Source organism: Eleginops maclovinus, chromosome 5, assembly GCF_036324505.1.
Source record: "Eleginops maclovinus isolate JMC-PN-2008 ecotype Puerto Natales chromosome 5, JC_Emac_rtc_rv5, whole genome shotgun sequence".
NCBI lineage: Eukaryota > Metazoa > Chordata > Actinopteri > Perciformes > Eleginopidae > Eleginops > Eleginops maclovinus.
Window position 1 is genome coordinate 21,365,907 of NC_086353.1, and position 23,521 is coordinate 21,389,427.

Sequence of the window (23,521 nt, forward strand, 5' to 3'; positions counted from 1 at the left end):
TCTCGTGATGTTTTTATTCCTGTATTTATACATAGTAGATAAATGGTTTTTTTTCTGCTTCCCTTTATTCAAATGTTGTGTTTCAACCCCCCTCTCTCGTTCTTAAATTTAATTTCATTCTGTTTGATTGCAATGACAAATCAAACAGAATGTGTTGTCAAAGCAGAAGGAAGAAAATTGAAGAAACAAAACAATTTACTTGTCTCACACACACACACACACACACACACACACACACACACACACACACACACACACACACACACACACACACACACACACACACACACACACACACACACACACACACACACACACACACACACACACACACACACACACACACACACACACACACACACACACACACACACACACACACACACACCTTAGGGGGCAGTTCAGGATATTGCGCTTTTTGCCTTTATCACCTCATATGAAGTCATTCATCTCCCTTGTGAGTCATCAGACACATTAAGCATGTGGAATATTTGTTTATTATGCATGTTTTAGCAAGCGAGGCTGCTCTTGTTTGATGCAGAGTATTGTCGATTCAACCGCATATCTGTTATTTAGTTTTTTATTGAAAAAGCACAGAGCTTCAAATTGTTCTGTATGGATTTTTTTATGCTTAGTGGAGACACTTTGACAGTTCTTAATTCATCACACACATTTACGCTGTAAACACAGAGAAAGAAATAAACCCACTCATGTACTTATAAGGACATACAGCAGGGCAACAGTGGGTCCTGAAAACACTACTTCAACATTCTTGTTCTACATTGTTATAAAAATGTAGACAGTATTACTGTAACTACTGTTCAGCCAATACCAAATAAATAGCTCAAATATTTCTGGGTGAACAATATAAAAATAGGGAAAACATTTTAATTTGGATGTTTTATTAGCTCTATATCCACTGGGTAACACTTAGTTGTGTAATGTGGCATTTAGTCCCTCACAGCATGAACAGAGTGTCCTTTTCTAGACCAGCCTTCATGTCCCTGTCTGTAAGCTGTCCCTGCTCTCTGGCACTGTTGGTGCCTCACTGAGGCCTCTTCAGCCTCTGGGCTACATCCGTGTTTCATGCTCTGATGGCACCATAACATACCATAGAAGGGATTATCCAGTGAGTCAAACGGCTCTCTGATCTCCTCCAAAGTCTGTGCGTTTGCATACTGCAGCCATGTTTCCCATGAATTACGATTCATACACAGCTATTTTGCATCAGAGATGTATGTTCAATCTACAGCTTCAATGCAGGAATTCAATGTGACGTTCATAGTGTGTGAAGGTTGGGGTGGAGGATGGGTTTTGAATGTGTGTGTTTGCTTTTTACTTTTTTGTTATGTCATTGGAGCTACAAGTAGGTTCAAGGTTGATGCATTGTCATTGTACAACACAGGGTTGCCATGAGCTATGTATAATCATGAATCAACATTGGCACATCTAATTGTATTAATTCACCAACACTGAAAACTAATGTGAGTATTAATAATGTGCAGTATATTAGTATAGGTTCTTGCAAAGAACCAGAGCTTAAAATTCTTAAAATTTTTTAACAGGACCCCCTGCTTTCATTTTGGGAACAACAGCAAACAACAACTGAACCATGAGTTTAAAACTGAACATCTCAGCTTTAGGCTTTGAAACCTGAGCCAAGCATCTGAAGGACAGCGGGATAGAAAACAAGGCTCTTAATACCCAGGTCAAGGACTCCTCCAGGATGAAGAGCGGTACAATGACTAGCAGAGGAGAAGGTTACTCTACTAGACTGGACACAGAACCCAAAGAGAGAAACATCCAGAGTTAGAGTTACTCAACAATGATCTTGAGAAAGAGCAGACCTGGAAGTAAAGTGAACATTTGCACAAACAAAAATACCCATCATCCAGAACTTTAGACCAAAACAAAAGGTATCATACTGAAAGAAGCGCTGGAGCTGATCCAGGAGCTGATGGGGGTGTTGGATGTTTTCCTTCAGAACCACAAAAAAACTGGATGAACTGGACACAACCAACCATGTGGTTGACACCAAGCTCAAGGTGGAGAAAGAGGTCTCTTAAGTATGTGCTCCAAAGAGTTGCCCAGCAGAAAGAAGAGCTGGAAGTACATGAGGAACCAGCAATGTTTAACAGGCACTGGAACTTGACTTAGAGCCCGAATTCTCAGAGGAGAAGCTCCTGTGGAAACCTGGTACTGGCACTTGGTATTGGAAATGTTTTCACTTCTTTGGTTTTAGGATGAAGAACAAGGGGAGGAGGGAGATAGCGTTTACATCCAACTGAGACACCTACAGTACACTTTCTGTGTATAGTCTTTATTTTGCTCCATATAAAAATTACAGCTCGGCCTGTATAGCCATATTTCTTTAGTGGTTGTTATATTGGTACAAACCTTGAAACTGTGTTTGGTAAATACTGGGTTTGACCTGTTTAAGACTTGAGGGCCAGGTGCTAGAGTGCTTTCTCTGAATTGAGAATTCAATTTAAAGTGTGTTCATCTGCATTTAACATCACTATAATTAACTATGTATTTGAATGTTAATTGTGTCACATATCTGCACTATATACTGTAGTTGCCCTCCATACTTTTCCAGTGTTTTTTCCCTTTTAGCCAGTCCCAAGTGGTCAACTGTAAAGATGACTGTTGTGCAGCTCTGAACCATTATTTTATTAAAACTGCTGTGGAGCTGTCAGAGCCAAGGTAAAACCATGGTGATAGGAACCTCAATTTGCTTGAAGTGAATGAGTGAACAGAGGAATTGGTTAAATACAAACCTTATATTTTACAATGCAAAAGCAAGATTTTGAGGTTCTCACTTTAAGTTGAAAGTACACTCACATTTACTAATCACACATCCACCACTGACAAAAGTAGTATGAAAACCAACTCTCTCAGTCAAGATATTCTGCAAAAAATGTGGAATCATCTCTTTATAGACCTTGCTTTATTGTACAAAGGGATTTAAATGTCAAAAAAATAAAGTACGTACCGCAAACTGTTCCGACAAAGTTGTAAAGACACTACAGTTAAGTATCATTGTAGAAAACCATGGCTTGGACCAATATATATATATATATATATATATATAAGTGTTTTGTTTTTATTGCAAAAATAATTGCATATATATGTGTTATTAATACATAAGGACATGGAACTTGGGGATACTGCAGTTTATCACTGGCAGACGAAATATAAATATTGTGCAATGTAAAATCCTCCTTTATTCAACATATAATCGACAGCTGGAAGAACAGACCTCTGAGAGATAAATGTGATTGTGTGGCAATGTCATGCAAAATGATGCATTTTATCTTAACAATGAAATGGTGTCTGAATAACGCTAACATGTCCGGATTTTAATTAGACGTCGCAACTGCGGAGGCTTAAGGACATTTTGTTTGCAAATGTCCAGTGTATATGTACAGTATGTGTACGACCATGTCTCCCAATAACATAAAAGTGTTTGTTAAAATGCATAAGTAGAGTTTAGTAAACTGCTGCCAGTAAATACTTGTAACTTTATTTGAACAAAGATTTATTTTATTTCAAAGACAAAAGAAAGGCATCATTTGTACAAACATATTTGCTCTCTTCTGCATGAGTTGTGTATTTCTTTATCATATAACAATACAAATGGGGATAAATGAAATTCAGGAAATTAAGCAGAACATTTATAGTGCTGTAATCTAAGGATATACTTGTGATCAAAGCAATCTAAATGTCTGTCATGCATGTTTTCTTGCATTGGCTCTTAATGTTTATCGTAATCCAAAGTGACAAGAGAAAAAAAGGGCTTAAATGAATAGCTATAAAATTGGATGATAGAATCTTCTTGTGAATTAATAGATGCGATGCTATTTCAGGGACAGCTAATCAAGTAGCATTTAATCCAATATTAACCAGGCCAACCAATTAACATGTGGAACATTAATCAGAGAGAACATTTATAAACACGTGGTTTTCTAATCAGAAAAAAAAAAAAAAAACAGCCTGCTCTTACTTGAAACTGCTGCCACAGCGACTGCTGCCATGCAAGCCAGAAATCTGAGCTGTAATTGTGAATAACACAAAAAGTGGCGGCGAAGGCGATTGGCTCTGACAATGAGCAGTTTGATGAATCAGACTGGGGAGTGGGCATGACAGTCATCAGTCAGCTGAATCGGGGAGAGAAACAGTGTTACAAAGTTTGTGTCCTGTCTACTGGATGTTTCCAGTTCGTCTTATATCTGTTGGTTTCCGGATTCTTAGGTTCCTGTCATAAAGAACTATTCAATGTTCCGCATTAGCCACAGTAGACAGTTAATCCTGTCTCCTACAGGATTAGTATCCAAAACTGTACAACTAAACTGGAGTCTCAACTATTCTTTACAGAAAAATGTATTTTCACCCAGATTACAGTAACAGTTTTAAACACGTAGTTAGCTTCATAAACTCAACGCAACACTAAATTACCCAACAACACTTCTTAAGTTTTAGTTAAAATAAGTCAGTTTGTGAAAAAATCATCGTTGACTTTTTGGTGTTCGAGTCCAGTGTCGTTGACTTTTGGCGTCAAAAGTCAACGACACTGGACTTGAACATCGGTCTGAACATTATCCACCTATCCACCGTTTAAAAAGTGACAACACACTTAAGTTGTATGAGAAAGTCATTTTTTAGGAGTGCAGGCTGGCATAACAACAAGGCTAAAAATGCAGTAAATAATGAATTAGTCAAAAGTAAGTCACCATTTTTCTTCTATGCAACAGAAATCCTTTTTGTGTGATAATAGCGTGATGCTACACATTGCTAACAAGAACCAAACCACGGTCACTGCGTATTGTTGCTGTTTAATAATCTCTGGGCTCTACAACATGTTGTAACACATTCAGACAAACCTAGCAAAACATTACAGATTACAGAGATACATTTAAAAGCTGTGATTAATGAACTACATATATTGTTTAATTGTTTAAAGAACACACTTGTAGAGAACTCATTACCCACTTGATTTCTTTGAAGTTTATCCAAAGACTTTATTAGGTATTCTAAAGGTTTTATGACAATGATTTCTTTAGGTAAAGCAGCCTCAAAATATATCAAAATTAGGCATTTTTGTTTCTGTCACGCAGTTTACCAGCCAATGCCAAAACTGTAAACCCAACTTCACTGTTTCGATATTTTTGCCAAAGGCAATAAACAAAACCAGCACACCAAATTGTGCTTTAGGACTCAAAACTCTGTCTTCTGATTGGTCAACTGAAAACTGAGAGTTCGTCAATAGTTCAGGATTGTTCGACATAGGGCGACAGTGAACCCTGGTATCTTAGAAGTTATGAGACGAAGCCACAAAGTGGCTGGAGGAAGAGGCCCACAGTTCCCAGGACACAAACGGTCACAAACACCCAAAGGAAGATCCTATCGATCACCATGGCGACGTATTTCCAGTCATCCTCCACCTGTGAGCAGGTGAGGGGACAAAACGTCGGGTGAGAGAAGACAGAGGAAAGTGTCTGTGGTGACGAATGACAGATAAAATGTGGAGAGAGGGTTATTACAAAAGCAGGACGGGAGAGGTGCGAGGAAACACTTGATTCAAAATCTCAGAGTGGGAGGTTTGTGGAAGTCGATGGGGTGAGGTGAGGATTACAAGAAATGGTTGTAAGAAGGAAAAAGAAGAAAAGACAAATAAGAGCTGAAGATTTGTTCTGAAGGAATAGAAAACTAATACATTATTTACACAGCAGAGCACTTCTATGATAATCGCATTCAAACCACAGTGTCAGAAGAAATGACAGGCATTTTGACAAAGCTGATCAAGCCACAAGTTTTGCATATCAAAGGGCTGCTTCTCCCCATTGGGAGATGTCACCCACTGTAATTATGATAGAGGAAAAGAGAGGAGTCCGAGCTCTCAACTCACATCTAAAAGGATTTATTTTCAACTTAGACTACTGTTAACTTATGGAGCAGGTTAGGATCTGCAATAGGAACACATTTCCTGTGCTAATCAAAAATAGTACACAACTGCATGTCCTATGGAACAGTAGAGCTCACAATTGTCAAGTTAGATGTACAATGAGACTGCAGAATAAGCACATTATTGACTTTAAATTCTATACAATTCAAGACCAGGGCTTCTTCAGTTGGTAGAGCAGGCGGCCCACGTACACTTGGACCTCCTGTAGGGGACCGAAGTTCAAATTTGAGCTTGGAACATTTGCCCCTATCATTCCAAAGTTATTTAACCATACAATCCTTGGTATAAATTACCTGGCCAAGTAAAGACACAGAATAGGCATAGATAAGTTTAGGACTAGATCCCAGAAAAGTGGATTTGGATCTGATCTTTAAATACCAAACTCTGAAAATAAAAACCTATAGTTTTCCATTAGTATTTGCTGCAGTGTAGAATCATCTGCATATATTGGTATAATTGTTTCACGGCAATCATATGGCAAATCATTTGTAAAGGTAGATAACAGTAGTGGTCCAAGACATCTTCCTTGCTGCACGCCACAGTCAAGACCTTTAGTTAGACATGCTCCCATTGTAATACACCGTTTGAAGCAATCATCATGAAAGACAACCCCTCATAAATGACTTGGTGCTGCATTTTAATACTAAGCGTTTAGGTTTACCAAATAAAAATCATGATCTATAAAATGTAATGCATGCTAAAATCCAATGTCATCCTAAACTTTTCTTTCTCCATTTATCAGTGTCATTCATTTGTTTTCGGGTGTAATAAATACAGTTGTGTTTATACCTGTATTTTTACTTACAGTAGATTTATTTTGAATGTGGGAATGGTCTATTCTCTCTATCAATTAAGTTTATAAGGCAGGATACAGGAGGAGTAAAACAGGTTGTGTATAGGCCAATACTCTAACCAGACTATATTACATTTAAAACTGATGTTAATAACCCCGAGCACAGATAAACCGTGAACACAAGAAAATGTCTTGTAAGCTGTGATGTATGTTTTCTCTAAAGACATGTTTGGCTATCCTGAGGCTTCGTCTAATATCTGGCTGATAGACCCATATTATAGCAGATATTCTGACATGAAAGGGGTCAATAATCAAATTAGGTATAGCTAAAATACATTTTGCGGTTTCGGTATCAGTCAAGTTATTGTGCCTGCTGGCTCTCCCTCATACTGCCATTCATTTCATTGCGACACACTCAATGTCATCAGTAAGAACTCTGACAAGTCAACATGTCTTCTGCCTGATGTGTATGCTGGATCATTGGGAATTATAGGACGAGAGGCATTATCTGTGATATCAATTACATGTGGTCTTTTCGTTTTACAACCAGTCAACATGTCTGCCATGAAAAAGGCAATTTAGCTCCTTTTTATTGCTGTTATTTACCGTTTAATGGCTTAATTATCCATATTATTAACATTGCTTATTTGATTTTCTTTTATCGAGGAACACATTTGTTCCAGGAAGGTTAGAGAGCATTCTAATCATAGAACCTGGCCTGAAATGTTTCCTGGGGTCAATGCCGTTTAATCAGATTAATCATAGGTGGGTCCTGTTGCATTTTATTTGTCTTGTACACTAATTGGTACAGAAGCCAACAGGAGATCTGTCATATCCTTAAGTCAGTAGACGATTCTGTCATTGTATTTCTGTGGTGCAAATTTGCCCTTCTTGGCCTTGTACATAACTAAAGAGATGACAATACATTTACAAACATGTCATACTGTCATCTCTTTAGTGGTGATTACTGACGAAGTTGTCAAGTTGTTTTTAACATTCATGACAAGCTGACTTTCAAGATTCCTGAAAAGCACAGCAGTCCATGATTTGGACTTTCATGCAAGTGTTTTCTGCTGTTTCATTTCTTTGTCAGCTTGTAACTAATACCTCAAAAACAAAGGCCGCCTGCAGGGTTTTGTGAAAGCAAGATGCATTCATGACTCTGCATGTCTTTCGCAACTTTTGCTCCCCTGGTAAAACAAACATACTGTATCTTGATACTAGATATTTAGTATTATCCTTACTAAAATCTCCAAGTTTAACTCTTGCATTGGTTTTCCTTTGTTTTAAAGTGACAAAATCCAAAAAATGTACTGCATATTTACTCTCAATTTCTATAATATTAAATAACATTGTTTTCCCCTTATACGTGTGTTACTTTAATTTATTGCCCTTCATAATTGTGCTTTGGAAACACATGTCAAATGTCATGTTGTTAACGCTTTTAAATAAAAACAATGGCATTGAATAGGACACAGCCACTGCATTGTAATCCAATGATCCAAAAACAAGATAAATGTCATCAACTATTGGAACAGCATTGTTCCCAAACAGAGAGTAGTATTTTCAGTGGTATGCCCTGTTTTTTAGGGAGCCATTCTACCCCAGTGTAGTGGTCTCCTTAGAACCATTATTTGTGCCAGGAGGGCCTCAGTCTTTTTGTGAAGACCTAAGCTTTATTTGACATACTGCAGTAAATATTTAAATTTACATTATTAGTCAGCCTGTGTTGATTTTTGCTCCAGTCTGAATTCCCCAAACTTTACACTCATTATGTCATTGTGTTTTTGGTTTTCAGTGAATTCTGACTAATTTTGGGTTTAGGGACTCTTTCCAGCAACACTCTGTATAGTGATACAAAATAATGACTCACTTCTTTGGCCTTGTTGCGACTCCTCATGTTCTCAGCAATGTACTTGACGCTCTCGATGGCCTGTTTGACCTCAGGCGACAGCACAGAAAAGGCCACCACCGTGCTGATGCTTGTTGGACTCAGCTGACGTGTGATCTTCCCCAAGTCTGGTGTATCTGGGGTCTCTTTCCCATGCTGGCAGGGGCAAGGGCATTTCTTCCCAGTGCAGCCCTCGGATGAGAACTTACTGTCCCCGAACTCCAGACAGTTGAGGGAGCCTCCTCCGACCTGCTAGGGATCACAACCAGAGTTTGCATATAGAGTTGGACATTCTGCTTCGGCACACAGCCAACATTCAAAGAATCATTTTATATAAAACATTGGTATCTCTGGGATACATCCATGCAATAGGTGTATGAAGGAGAGACTTGTGTCCAAATGCTTTACCAGAACAGAAACGTTTTTTAATGGACATACCTGGCAGTACATGCAGGATATGAGTAGCCCAAAGGGTTTTAGAAGAGCATTTGAATATGGAAGACTATTGTATGGTCTGACAAGCAAGCTATCAAACAGTCAGAAGCACTCAGTTGTTGCTCAAGGTTATCTGATTCCCAAATGGGGGAATACATTTTGTGTAGAGATATGTTTTGATTATAACTGTAGGAAACTGTTCAGTTACCTAGCCTGCAACTTTTCCTACCGGAGTGTCAGTGCTTGAAATCAAGCAAAATCAATAACCACCATGATGGTTCCCTGTCCAACAGCTGAACAGCACTTGACACAGTTTTTAATATATTTAGTAGTCTTAAAGTGCTGAAGCTACAGGATTCAGTCAAAGCCCACCTAGCTCTTCCTCATCTATGATGGATGGTAGTTAGCTGACTTTAAATATTTTGAATAATAAATGATTACAGATTATTTATGGGCAAGTATATTTGGCCTACCTCACCCCCTGATATTACTGCGTAAAGGTGAGAAAGAAGCCAGGGCTAAAACAGCTTTATTCAGCTCTCTTTCTTTTCATTCTTCATAAAACTTTTAATGTGAATGCCTTCTGAGAGAGAATGCCTTGAAAGTGTAAAATATTCAATGACAAATGAGTGGTGTTTGTGCCACTTCTGTTGGCCTCCACATGGCCTTCCTGCAGTGTTGTAGCTCTGTGTAATTTCAAAAACTATGACAAAGTGTTTATCAATGCCATGTTTCTTGATTATTAAGACGCGGTAATGAAAATAAGACAGCGATATCAACAATACCTACTGCGACAACATCATTACACAATATCGTTGATGAAAAAGAACTAGTCTAAAATGAAGTTTAAAAATTAAACTCAACCAAAAATATGACACTCTCCACATTTTCTTTTTTTCCTCTTTCCATCTCTATGGCTCTCTTAAACACACTAATACACGCATTCACCCATCACTGCTGTTTGTTCATTATAAACAGTCCTCAGTCTTGTGCAACTACAACCCATAAAGCCTGCCATTGGTTTAGGTACGGGTGGTTAAACTACTCAAATATTTTCATGTTGGGCGGTTCGGCTCTTATAAAGGACAGGGTTGGTGCAACTGACCTGTGCAGTGAGCGATGTCAGGACTACTCTTTGTAGCAACGCTGAATTCTGAATATTTCAACCTTTGTTTTGTTTTTTTATAATGCTAATATAAAATGTAATGTGAAAATCGTTTTCTAAAAGGCCAAAACTATTGCCTATGGTTAGACTACATGACTAGAATGTTCAATAATCAAACAAAAATGTTGTCATCTTTGAAAATAAGATCAGACAAGGTGATTCACTTTGTTGTCCCGTATAAAACACTTCACAGTAAAAAAAGTAAAGTATAAAGCGATGCAAAAGAAAGATAAATTGTGTCGGGTGTTGGCAGAACAGCTTTGTGGCTGGAAGGTACTGATGGCAATACAAAGAAAGTATAAGGATTAAACATTAATGATTGTGCTGTAGGTAGCTAAGCATTAGCTTCAGGCTATTTTCTTTCCTTCGTTGGTCCATTAGGAATTAGCGTGATCTTTATGGGACTCAATGAAATTTGCCTCGCAAATGTTTTCAACAAACTAAATAACTAAACACATTGGTCTCTCCCATTTGATTGTGTGGTACAATGTATTTGAAGGACAGAAACTAATATATTATGAACATGGTGTGCAAAGAGTTCAAGTCGATTGAACATTTTGGGATGGGGACGCCTTACCTGCAGCAAGCTATTCTTCCTCTTCTTCCCTCCTTTCCCTCCTCCGCCTCCTCCTCCCCCTCCAGCTCCTCCTGCCTCCCCACTGCTTTCCAACCCCCCAGCCTTGCTGTCCTCATCAATCGGTCTCCGCATCAGCATAATCCTCGGCAGCACTTTAAGAAACACCGAGCGCACCCAATCCGGCATAGTGTGGGTCATTGGCGTGCGGTAGTGTACGTTCAGCACGAACACGGTGATGACGATGCTGAGCGTGACAAAAATCATTGTAAAGAGCAGGTACTCTCCAATGAGCGGGATGACCAGCGACGTGGAGGGGATGGTCTCGGTGATAACGAGCAGGAACACAGTGAGGGAGAGCAGGACGGAGATACAGAGCGTGACCTTCTCACCACAGTCGGACGGGAGATAGAAAACCAGCACTGTGAGGAAAGAGATGAGGAGGCAGGGGATGATGAGGTTGATGGTATAGAAGAGTGGCAAGCGCCTGATGTAGAAGGAGTAGGTGATGTCTGGGTAGATCTCCTCACAGCAGTTGTATTTGATATCGTGCTTGTAGCCAGGAGCGTCAATGATTTCCCACTCGCCGCTCTCCCAGAAGTCTTTCAGGTTCACCTAGGTGACGGATAGAGATCTTCATATCAAATCATGAAATGATTTTACATCAGAACACCATTCATAATCAACTTACCATTTTGAAAAGGCCACCATCAACAGTACAATAAATATGGTATTGGTTAATCCTTATGAATATGGATTTGTGAGAATGTGCAAAACAAACTGACTTTCACCTGGGTTTCATGTCCACATGCACCCACAGACCGTAAGCTGCTGCAAGAGGGCGCTGATCACTGTAGCTTACAGATAATAAGGCCGTCTTGCGATGTTTACAGGTCTTACAGAAAATCTTATAGTAATAGAAAGTGAAGAGGGAAATAAGTCATAAATGCAAATGAAGCCACTCATTATCTACCATAAGCCCTCTAAAAGCAAAGAATTGTTAAAGAGGACATATTGTGCTTATTTTTAGGTTCATATTTATATTTTATGCCTCTACTGTGACATCTTTACATGTTTGAATGTTCAAAACAGTCTTTATTCTTTCTCATACAGCACCTCTTTTCACCCTCTGTCTGAAACCAGAGCCCAGTCTGCTCTGATTGGTTAGCTGGCTGGCTCTGTTGTGATTGGTCAACTGCTTAGGGATGTATCGGAAATGTCCTGCCCCTTAGCAAATCAAATATTTCATTACATTACATGTCATTGTTAGACGCTTTTATCCAAAGTGACTTACATACATTCAATATTGTGGGCAATCCCCAAGGGAGCAATTTGAGGTGAAGTGTCTTGCCCAGGGACACAATGACATGCTGATAGGAACCAGCTCCCTCCCTGATCCGAATATCACTGTACTAACTCACAGTGCCACAGCCTCCATATAATGTGTTGGGGTGCTAGCCAATAGAAGCGTAAGTGTTACATAGTCACAATGTCCTGTAACAAAGGAGTCCGATGCAGTCGTTTCAGGCAGGGGGGAGTGTGTGGGAGAGAAACTCCCTCTGGAGGGAACTTTGGGATGTTAGCGTTTGCAGACTATCCACATGCACATACACCTATACAACACACTACAGGAAAGTTAAAAACCCCAAAAGCATAATAGGGCTTCTTTAAACTACAGTATGATTTATTTCAATGTTCATGTTTGAATTCTTCTTGCTGGAATTATTTTCAAGCACTGATACAGAATATTCAAAGGGGTATCCAGCAATTTATTGCACTTTCATAAACTGTGTGCACTTAAATAATCATTAAAATGGGCCAAGCTTAGAAAAAGCTTGATCAGCTGAATGGATGCTTTTCCAATTATGGAACTTTGTAACATCTTTCACTGAATATTTCAAACTCCATGCCCAAGTTTATGCCAGTTTTTGGTCCTCAATGTTAACCTAATGACATCACAGTATGATTGTTTTTTCTCAGACTTTAACATCTCCCAGCAGAGTCACAGAACATCATGTTCTCACTCCTAACTTGTGTTGAATTTTTGACTTTTTATGACTTTCCCACTCAATGATATGTAGGGTTTTGCTCACACTGTATCTATACTGTAAGTGGAAAAAAGTCTCCTTTTTGTTTTAAGGAAATCTCAGAGCGTATGTTAATATATGTCCAGTATTTGTAGATGAATCATGAAACATCATTGAAAACCTTACTTATTAAAGTTGCAATGCAATATCTTGTTTAAACTTAAAGGAACTGATTCTGTGAGACACGTTTTAGTCTGCACATCACACATGCCAACACTTAAAACATGGGAGTTTTTAATTGGCCCTACATGTTTAGCTATTATACTCAATGTTTTCCTCTAGCATCAGTTCTTGACATATAGAGCGCCCTTAGTGGTCATAGTAATTATCACTGGAGTAAAAGAAGGACTAAAATCAGTGGAACCTAAACTAGATTGACTTTTTGCAAGTTAATCAATTTAGTTATGGAGCGTACTTACAGTATGGCGTGCTGTCTTAATCAAGGGAATTGACCTTTTTTGCAAACAATCGTTAGTTCCCCTTAATACATGATCCCTACGGTTGATGCATGCATTATCCAAACAAACAAATGTAAGAGTGCTTTTCTTTGATGTAGGACAGAATGAAGCCAAACATCAAATAAATAAATAAGTGATCGTAATGCCTCGGAACGCAATCACAAACACTGACCTTAGACCCGATTAGTACCAGGTCAATCTTGGCTTTGTCATAAGTCCAGGAGCCAAACTTCATGGAGCAGTTCTGATAGTCGAAGGGGAAGTAGGTGATGTCCATAGGACAGGAGGATTTAAAAATGGCTGGAGGAACCCAGGTGATGGTACCATCAAACTTCAGCAGAGCCTTGGTCTTATCCTCAACCAGGAAATCACCTACAGCGCTGCACATGATGTTTGTGTTTATGGGATCAAGCGGAAGTAGTCCAATGGAAGGTGGGATATGAACAGATATGATACGAGCGTATGTGGGTTTTGCATAGGATACAAAGAAAGAGGCAGAGACGGCAGACAAAGGCAAGGATATAATGAAGGCAGGGAACAAAAGAGCGGGGAGAAGATATAAAGAGGAGTTAATGGAGGTAAGAAAGAAGGGATTAGGATTAAAAGACAGAGGACAATGAAGCCACATCACGCATCATTGTGAAATACAAAATTGCCTTTGATTAACATTATGAGTTAGTTTTGGGGATAGAATAAATTAGCCTGAAAGACTGGAGCACAGCATAAACTGACCCTGAACAATAGACAATCCTGTTGGCTTTGTTATAACAGAACAGTCTGTCGCACAGAACAGCAGCTGGCGGTATAAAAGACATCAGCGGTGGTTGAATGTAATACAGGACATTTATTCAAGTACTGTACGATTTTGATTCCTTTTTACTTTACCTGAATGTTTTCATGTCATTGTAGAGTCAGTGTTGTACTTTTTACTTCACTACATTTATATTACAACTTGAGCTACTTTACAGATTTAGATTTTTAGCAATTACAAAATACACATGCACCAATAAAATCTATTATATAATATATAATTATAGGTTACGATATCCAGGAGAAGTATACAGTACACAGTTATGACAATTAGCTCATCCTTTACCCACTGTGATGAACACATAAGTACATCAACAATCATCGTCTAGAAGTTAATTGTATTACTCTGAAATGGGCTTTTACACATAACGAGTATGTTTATATAAGCAGGATATTGAATGCAGGACTTTTACTTAACAGTATTTCTTTAATTTGGTATTGCTTATATTATGTAAGTAAAAGAGTTGAGTTGATTACTTCTTCCACCTCTGGACATTTTGGCTCTAAGGAATTTTGGAATTTATGTAATATTTCCGTGACCTCAAATTTTCCTTCAAAAAAGACAAATTGGGGGTGGTTTTTTGCCCATTTGACTGTTAAAAAATGTTTCACAGGAGCGTACTCTGATCCGTCATGTCTTTGTTGACACTGTCAACTCCTTTTAATGTAATGGCCCCGGCCCTGAAGTGGGGGAAGGGGCCATTAAGTTGTCCCTAACCAATCACTGGGGTGAATGAGCATCTAACACTGATGAGTAGCAACGCCATCATACTGCTTTTCCTGGGATTTTCAAAGTGGTGATGCCTGATTTGTAGTACTATAACATCCTGCTGAATTTAATTTAACTCCTAACAGGCAACTGGCTTTGGTAATAAGAAGACACTTTTTGAAACCAACCCATCGATTATTGGTATTCAATCTCTAATAGTGATTGCAATGAGAGTGAACAAACTAGTGATAATGATGATGATGATGATAATGGGTTGACAGTCTCACTTGTTGTAGAGCACGATGTCGGGTCTCCAGATCTTGTTGGATGGAACTCTAATGAACTCAATCCCGTCAAATTCCCTCGGCATCCACCGCAGCTTGTAGTCATTCCAAATCTGAGAGAGAGAAGAAGAGAAACATCATTTAGAGCACATTGCCGAGCCAACCATCTGTTTTGCATTTTTCATTGTACACTGCAGACGGTATTATTCACTGGAGACATTCCCCTTCGTGGGAATATTTTGGAATACATATTTATACCTCAAGCAGAACTTCCTTTGATGTTTTACAGTAGTGCCAAATAGGGATAATGTCGCAAGGAATCTAACGCCCATCGACATGAGCTTCACGGAGCATCTGAGGGCTTTCATTGCTTGTTCAAAGTCATAACAAGCAAACATGTATTTCTTTAATGCATGCCTCGTTTTAAAAATAATCACAAAGCTTCAAAGCAAATAAAAAACGCATCTACAATAATTCTGAACAAAGAGCAGTTCAGAGAGGAGAGGTCTTAATGCGTTACACTGACTGTGTTCACTTGCTATGCTGTCAACATACCGGAGGGTAAAATTTCATGAGCTGCGGATCCATTAGTCTTGGCTATTTGCATGCCATTCAAGATGAATTCATTCATTAGCAAAGACATATTAATATCCAGTTATGACCCGGGAGCTGTTTAATTAACCACTTCATGCTACACTGGATTTTTATCGTTAGCTATATGATTGGCTAGAGATGGGATCCTTATTGGTTGATTTTTAAATGGTTATTTAATCATGACAGCAAGGATTAATGCATACAGTGAGACACAAAAAAAAAACATATTCCCTATGTGTCTTAGTCAACAACACATCATATAACAATAAAGACATGACTATAATTATCAACAATTGAGAAAGTGATTAAAGATTTGTCACACTTTTTTTTAAAGACCAATGATGCAGACTAAGTTAGAGACTCTACACAGGTTATGAGGGGATAAGGCCACAAAAAACATGATAGTCAAACCTGCTATCCACCCTAATACATTTCATACAGTTTGTATTATTATATATATATACATATATATTTTGTTTTTATTGATAAAGGCTTAGGTGAAGGCACTGGGACTGATTGGCCTTAATAAAAACATGATACATTAGTGCTCAGGGACAAAACTCTGTTAGAAATAACAGACATGGAATAAAGGAAGATAATGAGCAAAAATGGAAAAACATTGAAATAATATATTCTTATAGCGAAGAGGCGGGTAAAGTCTTCCTTTATTCTGCATTATTTTGCACCGTATAAACTTAGTTGTCTGATAGATGTCGTCACCCTCTTAAAATAATTGCCTAAGTCATTTTTTTACAAAAAGGATTTTTTTGCCTAAATCATCTCCTCATGATGCTGGCCACCTCTGGTAAAATTGCCTACATCCTCAGTTAAACAGATCATGCCATTCTATCCCTTTAGTATAATTGCCTATGTCAAGAGTGTGACTTAGGCAGTTTTATTTTGCCTAAGTCACAAGACAATGTGACTTAGGCAGTTTTACAAGCTTTTCAAGATGGCGGCTGATACAAGAAGAAGACAATTCTACACAGATGCTGAAGTTATTTCCATGATTCAGGGCTCTTCCCATATTGGTAGTTGAAGATGTTTACTATAATATACGCTAAGCTATAAATATTGCATAATATTTCATGTTTTTATTCAGTCTTTTTAGTTAAAATCAGTTAAGCTAGGAACTAGCTAAAAAGCTAGGAATCCAAGCAGAAACTTCTCAAAGGAATGTCATACAAGAGCAAAGGTGGCAAAGAAATAAGTGCAATATGGGTCTTCCCTGCAACTCCAAGTTCTGTCAGCGAGTCTCAACTCGAGACTGCCATGTCCTTACAGAAGAGCAGCGGCAGTGGGTATTTGACAAGATTTGGGCAATGAACACCTGGGAAGAACGTCAGTTATACGTCACCACTTTGGTCACAAAGGTTAACATAAAGCAAAAAAAAGTTGCCGAGGCATCCCGACGGAATTCATCATTGTCCTACCAACTGAAGCTTGAGGATGGAACAAGTATTAAAGTGTGCAAAGCACTTTTTTCCCTCTACATTTGGTCTCCCTGAAAGAACCATTACAAAATGGATGAACGACTCCATCGACCCTGAAAAACAAGCAGCAGCGCCGTCTAAATCTGGACCTAAGAGTGGCAAGCAGACAAAGGTTGAACCTGATGTCAAGGATTTCATTAAGAACTGGTTGAGGGACCTGCCCAGTGTTAATTCACACTACTGCAGAGGTGTATTTGCACATCTTCAGTATCATCATTTTGAAGGTGTGATCAAAGGCCATCCAGAACTCAAGGAGATCATAGTGTGGAGCGACGGTTGTGGTTATCAGAATCGCAATGCATGTGTGGCGAATACATACTCTGAGCTTGCAAGGAAATATGGGGTACTAATAACACAGAAATACCTTGTTGCAGGTCATACACAAATGGAGTGTGACAGCATGCATAGTACTATTGAACGCAAAATAGTTGCAGATATCTTCACCCCAAGAGACTATGTCATTATATTCCAGACTGCAAGAATCAGGCCATCACCTTACCATGTGAAAGTGCTCAAGCACGATGAGTTCCTGAAACTGAATGGATCCTACTTCTGTAGCATCAGACCAGGCAAAAAAGCTGGAGACCCGACTGTGCACGCGGGCTCTTCAGTTTAGCAGTGAAGGCAAGGTCCATTTCAAACTGTCCTTCTCAGAAGCCTCTGTGTGGGAAGAACTGCCACAAAGGGTACAGGTGCCAAATGGGCCAATGGTATGGATACGATTGTTTCCATGTGCTCTGCCAATCAAGGAGAGAAAATTCCAGGACCTCCAGTCAATGAAACCCATCATGCCTGTCGAGTGTCATCACTTCTTTGACAATTTGCCACACTAATAGGCATCAGTCAAGAACCCAGCAAAGAAGAGCTGGAAGGAGAAGTGAAGAAATGCACATGCCTCCTCAGCATTATGTTTAGTTAGTTTGTTAGTTATGCTTTATTCCTGACAGAGTAGAAGGTTTAAAATTGCCTAAGTCACAAAGGCATGTTTGAAAATTCATTCAAAGTCATTTAATTCTGTCATGTTCCATGTTTGACTGACCTTGTTGTTTGTATGTCAATAGACATCTGTTGTTATAACTGATTTGATTAAAATTGTTGGTAAATATCATATATTCAACAAATGGTTCAGTTTTTAGTGTTTCCTGAACAATCTGAAAAAATGACTTAGGCGATTATTTTAAGAAGGTGACGATGTGATAAAAGTAGTCAGTAGAACTCGCTTTGACTATAAGTGAACACATTTAGAAACACTGCATGTTGCTACAGAAGGAATCCCCTGCAGTGTTACTGCGGTACAGACACGATAAATTCATGAACGGGGGGCTTTTTGAAATGGCTAACACTGTAAACCCCTCTGGCTGCGATTCAAAGTCTGTATCAGTGACGGTGGTGTTGACACAGCTTATTCATTAGTGATGCCTTGTTATAAATAAACAGTTCAGGCATTACAAACAACAAATAAGATCAGCCCATACAGGCCTTTCAATGTGTTTTAATTGGAGAGCGCAGAGATCGCAGTATCATGTTATCAACCGTTAAATCTCATCAGCATCCGCAGCTGGCGGCAATGAGTCAATGTTAAAATAGGTTGATGTTTACCATTTAAAGCGGCTTTCATTTGAAATATTTGTCAGAGGGATCCATATTTAGTCGAGCTAAATTGGTAGTTTGGGGGACAGAGGCAAAATGTGTTATTTGGATTCATAGTTGGGGGGGTTTGGGGGGGTCAGGAGGTCAGGTACTGTGGTTAATGATCCACTGAGAGACAGAGCGTGACTTACCATGATGCTAGCATTGATCAATAGCCCATTGCATTCAAATGTCTTTCTGAGTTAGCCTTGGTTTCTTGTTTTGCCTCACCTGCTTTATTTTTTACTTGAGTGATTTATGACATTCTCACACACACACACACACACACACACACACACACACACACACACACACACACACACACACACACACACACACACACACACACACACACACGGAGAGAGTGTGGCCTCCCATATTGATGTCTGTTGAGGACGTTTAGGTGAGTGACCCCTCCTCACTCTTCACTTACCGCTATCTCTGTCCAGCCCGAGATGGGGTTAGGTCAATAAAATAGTTGTTAATGTTGTGTGTCTGTGTGTTGGTGTGTGTGTGTGTATGTGTGTGTGTGTGTGTGTGTGTGTGTGTGTGTGTGTGTGTGTGTAAGCGTTTATGCGTGTGTACTTACATGTCTGAGCCATAGATTTGTTTCCATGATCTGGTTCACTTCATCCTGGAAAGACAAGAAGAAGGAAGAGTGTGTGTAAAAGAGGGGGAGCGTGTTGTTTGTACTGCAGATGGAAAAAAACAGTGAGCGACATATGGAATTTTAAAATAAGGTTAAAAAATATGTACCCAGAAAAAAAAAACAATTCACAACATTTTCAAAAATAAATGAGACACATCCTCTAATCTCTTTCCTCTAGGGCGTGAGTTGGTCGACTGAAAAGGTTCTGTAGTAATAGATGCAGGGGTAACAGATGTCACTTCCTCTCCACGTGACCCTGGTTCAGTTTGATTTGCAGTCCGTTGACTCTCAGAACTCCACATAAATCACACACAGGCATGCGTCAGCACATACACTGTGCACGAGCAGATTCAGGAGCATATGTGCACAGACACACACGTTCTGACACATCCACACACACTCACCTTCAGATTAATCTCACCTAGCCCAGCAAGCCGACATAGCTACATATCAGCCCCAGCCTGAAAAAGGCTCCTGCAGGCAATTTCCTCTTAATCTGAGGATTTCCATTTTGAGCTGAAAACCTCTTTCACCGTGGGGATCTACAGCGAACCCCCCACCCGCATTAAAGTTAACACTGCAAAACAGCAGCATACAACAACACCATGTGACATTTTCAGAATCCATGAAATTGAGCAGACTAAATAAAGACTGTATTCACTTTCCCTTCTCTCGTTCCACGGCTTATCTTTTGCCTTTTCTGTATCAAAGGTAGGAAATATGATCAGGGCGCTTGTTGGAAGACGTCTTTCAGTTCACACAGAATCTCATGTACTGTTGAGAGGATGCTATTAACGTGAAAACATTTTTGTTACATTCACTTGGCTCATGCATACTTGAAAAACATTTGTGCCTCATTTAAAACGTTGTTCTGATATCCAAAAAAGACTAACGTGGTTCTTGTTTCTTCAAACTGCAAATTCAACCTGATCATCCTTCCAAGTGTTTCAACCCTCAATAAATCCCTTTAAATGCCAGTTAGGGTTATGGATATATTGCCAATAATAAAAATGCCACAGTAGTTTTTCATGGAGAAAAAAAACAGTTAAATACATGTTTATTTTTTGTGCATGCCAAATAAAAACCCCCCACTACAAACACTGGTAATGGTAATTTCCACTGAATTAAATCATTTTACAACATCAATCCTTATCATCTCTACCAAATATTCATTTATTTTCAGAAATGTAACAATTCCCTTGTGTTTTTTTATGAAGAAAAGTTAAAGGGGCCCTATAATGCTCATTTTCAGGTTCATATTTGTATTTCGCGCCTTTACTGTGACATGTCTCCATGCTTTAATGTTCAAAAAGCTCTTTATGTTTCTCATACTGCCTGTTCTGCACCACCTCTTTTCACCCTCTGTCTGAAACCAGAGCCCAGTCTGCTCTGATTGGTTAGCTGGCCAGTTCTGTTGTGATTAGTCCACCGCATAGACATGCCCTCTCGCCCTTTATCCTATCAGGTACAATGTGTCGGAGCGCTAGAAAATAGAAGCGCGAGTGTTACATACAGTAGTGATATATAGTGTAGTATAGTAGGATTTAATAGTAGGATTAGTTTTAATTGGGACCTTTTTAATTCATTACGTGTCTGTTCTCTCCCTACACAGTTTACTATAGACTTACTGAAGGAGCTGAGGTTGAATTTTCCCTTGCCAAAATCAATATCATATGCATTAGCGCAGCCAAAGAGATATCAAAATGAAGGCACAAAGTTTAAACACCTTGACATAATGTTGAGTCTTTACAAGCTTTGGATAAAAGTTATGATTAAAAAATATACTTAAGTGTATGTGTTTGGATGTAAAGCTTACAACTTTGACCAGCTGCGAGATGGAGACCTCAAATTCCACAGTAACGGGGTCAGACACATTCTCCACTGGTCGGATGAACTGGTTATATCTTCTGAATAGTTTCCTGAAGAGCCGGTCCTCTGCCTTGGATAAGAAGCAGTCTGCAACCGACAGAAAGGGAGAGAGGCAGAGTGATAAGTGACTGGATAGTGATAAATGAGCGGAAAGAAGGGACTGAAAGAAAAAGAAGTGAAAAAAACTTCAGTAGAAATGTAATTGTCTCTTAGTCTGAAAGGCTGACTAATCAATCACAGAACTGTGAGAACAAGAGACACCCGCCGATTTCGGTTTTGATGCCACACATCACAAGGCCTTTTTAGAAGGGACATGAATGTTTTAATATATTTCATGAATCATCTATAAAGAGGTCTCTTAGGTTTACAGCTCCTCTGCTCAGATCATCCAAGTTGAAAGTCTACTTTGAAAAAGTCTGTGACATTAGTTAACTTTTGTGGCATTATTTTGTGGGACTTGGCAGAGCATTGACAACTCTTCAGAGCACAAAGCAGTCATGTCCAGCCTGAATAAGTAGATACTCTGTTATCTTGACTTTAGTATCCTTTTCAGACTGCTTCATTAAATTACAGACAGCTAGCATTATGTGTAGGTGGTATAGGAACAAAATTAACCACAGTGACAAGCAGTTCCTCTTTTCTAGGGTGGTGTTGGCAGCCGAGTAAGTCCATTCACCACTACACAATTCATCACAATTTATTTCTAAATATAGGTATGTGCTTGGGTGGACTGTGGATTAAGTGTTGTATACATAGCAAAAATAGGAAAAGGGCCTTGTTTACTAATTATCCAGGAAGGAGTTTATAGGCCTGAGGCACAATATCAGCATGTCTACCTAGCAGAATGCCCAGCAAGCTATTTTAACTTAGTGCGGAGGAGTTGAAGACTGTTGCCTGAGGGCAGCAGATGAAATGCAGAAAGTTGGCTTTTTCTCAGCACAGGTGAGGAAAAGATTTGACAGAACCTGCTTGTCCGTTAGTGTTTTCCCCTAATCTGAAATAGCACTTATTTTTTCATTAAACAAAATCCTCAGTGATATGTAACATAGATCCCTACCCATGGTTTTGTATGACTGTTATCATGGGAGTCACAGCTGTAGTAAATTCAAAACTCTGTGCCATAGTTGCTAATTTTATTGTAACCTTTAAAATGACTAAACTTCTGTGTTTTGATGCAATTAAAGCCTTTTGTCGGCAACATGTATTAAGTATATCTACATTTGTTAACCACCACTTTGTATTGTATTTTTTTCCATTTTAAGTGGTGTAATTCATCATACCCACCAGGGTTCAAATTACCTTCTAGCATATGACGGATTTACAGCGACCTTTGTTAATGTTTGAAAGCTAATTTCATTGATACCATCCTTTACAGTGTTAGTTCCTAAAGGGGCCCTATTATGCTTATTTTCTGGTTTAGTAAGTATGTTTTGTGCCTCTATTGTGACATGTTTAGATGCTTTAATGTTCAAAAAGGTCTTTCTTTTTCTCATACTGCCTGTGCTGCAGCATCTCTTTCACCCTCTGTCCGAAACCAGAGCCCAGTCTGCTCTGATTGGTTAGCTGGCCGTCTCTGTTGTGATTGAAGAACACCTGCGTACGCGATGTGATTTTCACATGTCACAATTACATGTAAAGTCAATGTAAAGATGTGGATAGGCGAGAATTCTCTCCGGCGGAGCGAATGACGCGATTGAAATTTTTTCAACTCGAATGTGAAATTTGTGTGACACCAATCAGCAGTGAGGATATCAGCCTGCTGTGACTGACTTTGAATCAGAAGACCAAACAGAGCTCAAAGCTCCTCATATCTGTTCAGAAACTGGAGAGAAGTTACAAACCACAGATGGCTAATACAGTCAATACTATATTTATGTCTGTATGACATTGTTCTGAGTGTGGATGGAGAAGCTAGATGTTAGCTTAGCCTGATCGATCAAATCTCCATTAAGAAAACATGCATATTAAAAGTGTTTTGCCTGCCGTCTTGTCTGCACACTTGTCAAAGCATTCATTATCATTACACCATCATTATGGCGTTATTTAGGCATCATTTTGAAACATGAATTTCAATTAAATCATGGAAAAATGTGTTAATTTCGTTTTAGTTGTTATC

At 39.0% G+C, this 23,521-nt stretch overlaps 1 protein-coding gene across 2 annotated transcripts in view; it reads right to left on the minus strand.

Annotated features, from left to right (window-relative positions):
• Positions 1–3,454: 3,454 nt before the first annotated feature.
• chrna6 (cholinergic receptor, nicotinic, alpha 6) overlaps positions 3,455–23,521 on the minus strand; it is a 30,064-nt gene continuing 9,997 nt past the window's right edge. The window contains exons 3-9 of one of the 2 annotated variants that reach the window (XM_063884837.1): positions 21,353–21,492; positions 19,477–19,521; positions 15,175–15,284; positions 13,541–13,748; positions 10,827–11,438; positions 8,632–8,898; positions 3,455–5,444 (exon numbers count right to left, since the gene is read on the minus strand). In XM_063884837.1, the coding sequence (XP_063740907.1) occupies positions 5,319–5,444; positions 8,632–8,898; positions 10,827–11,438; positions 13,541–13,748; positions 15,175–15,284; positions 19,477–19,521; positions 21,353–21,492 (1,508 nt within the window). In that variant the 3' untranslated portion in view covers positions 3,455–5,318. Of the gene's footprint in view, positions 5,445–8,631; positions 8,902–10,826; positions 11,439–13,540; positions 13,749–15,174; positions 15,285–19,476; positions 19,522–21,352; positions 21,493–23,521 lie in introns of both variants that reach the window. The other variant, XM_063884836.1, reaches the window with a different exon arrangement.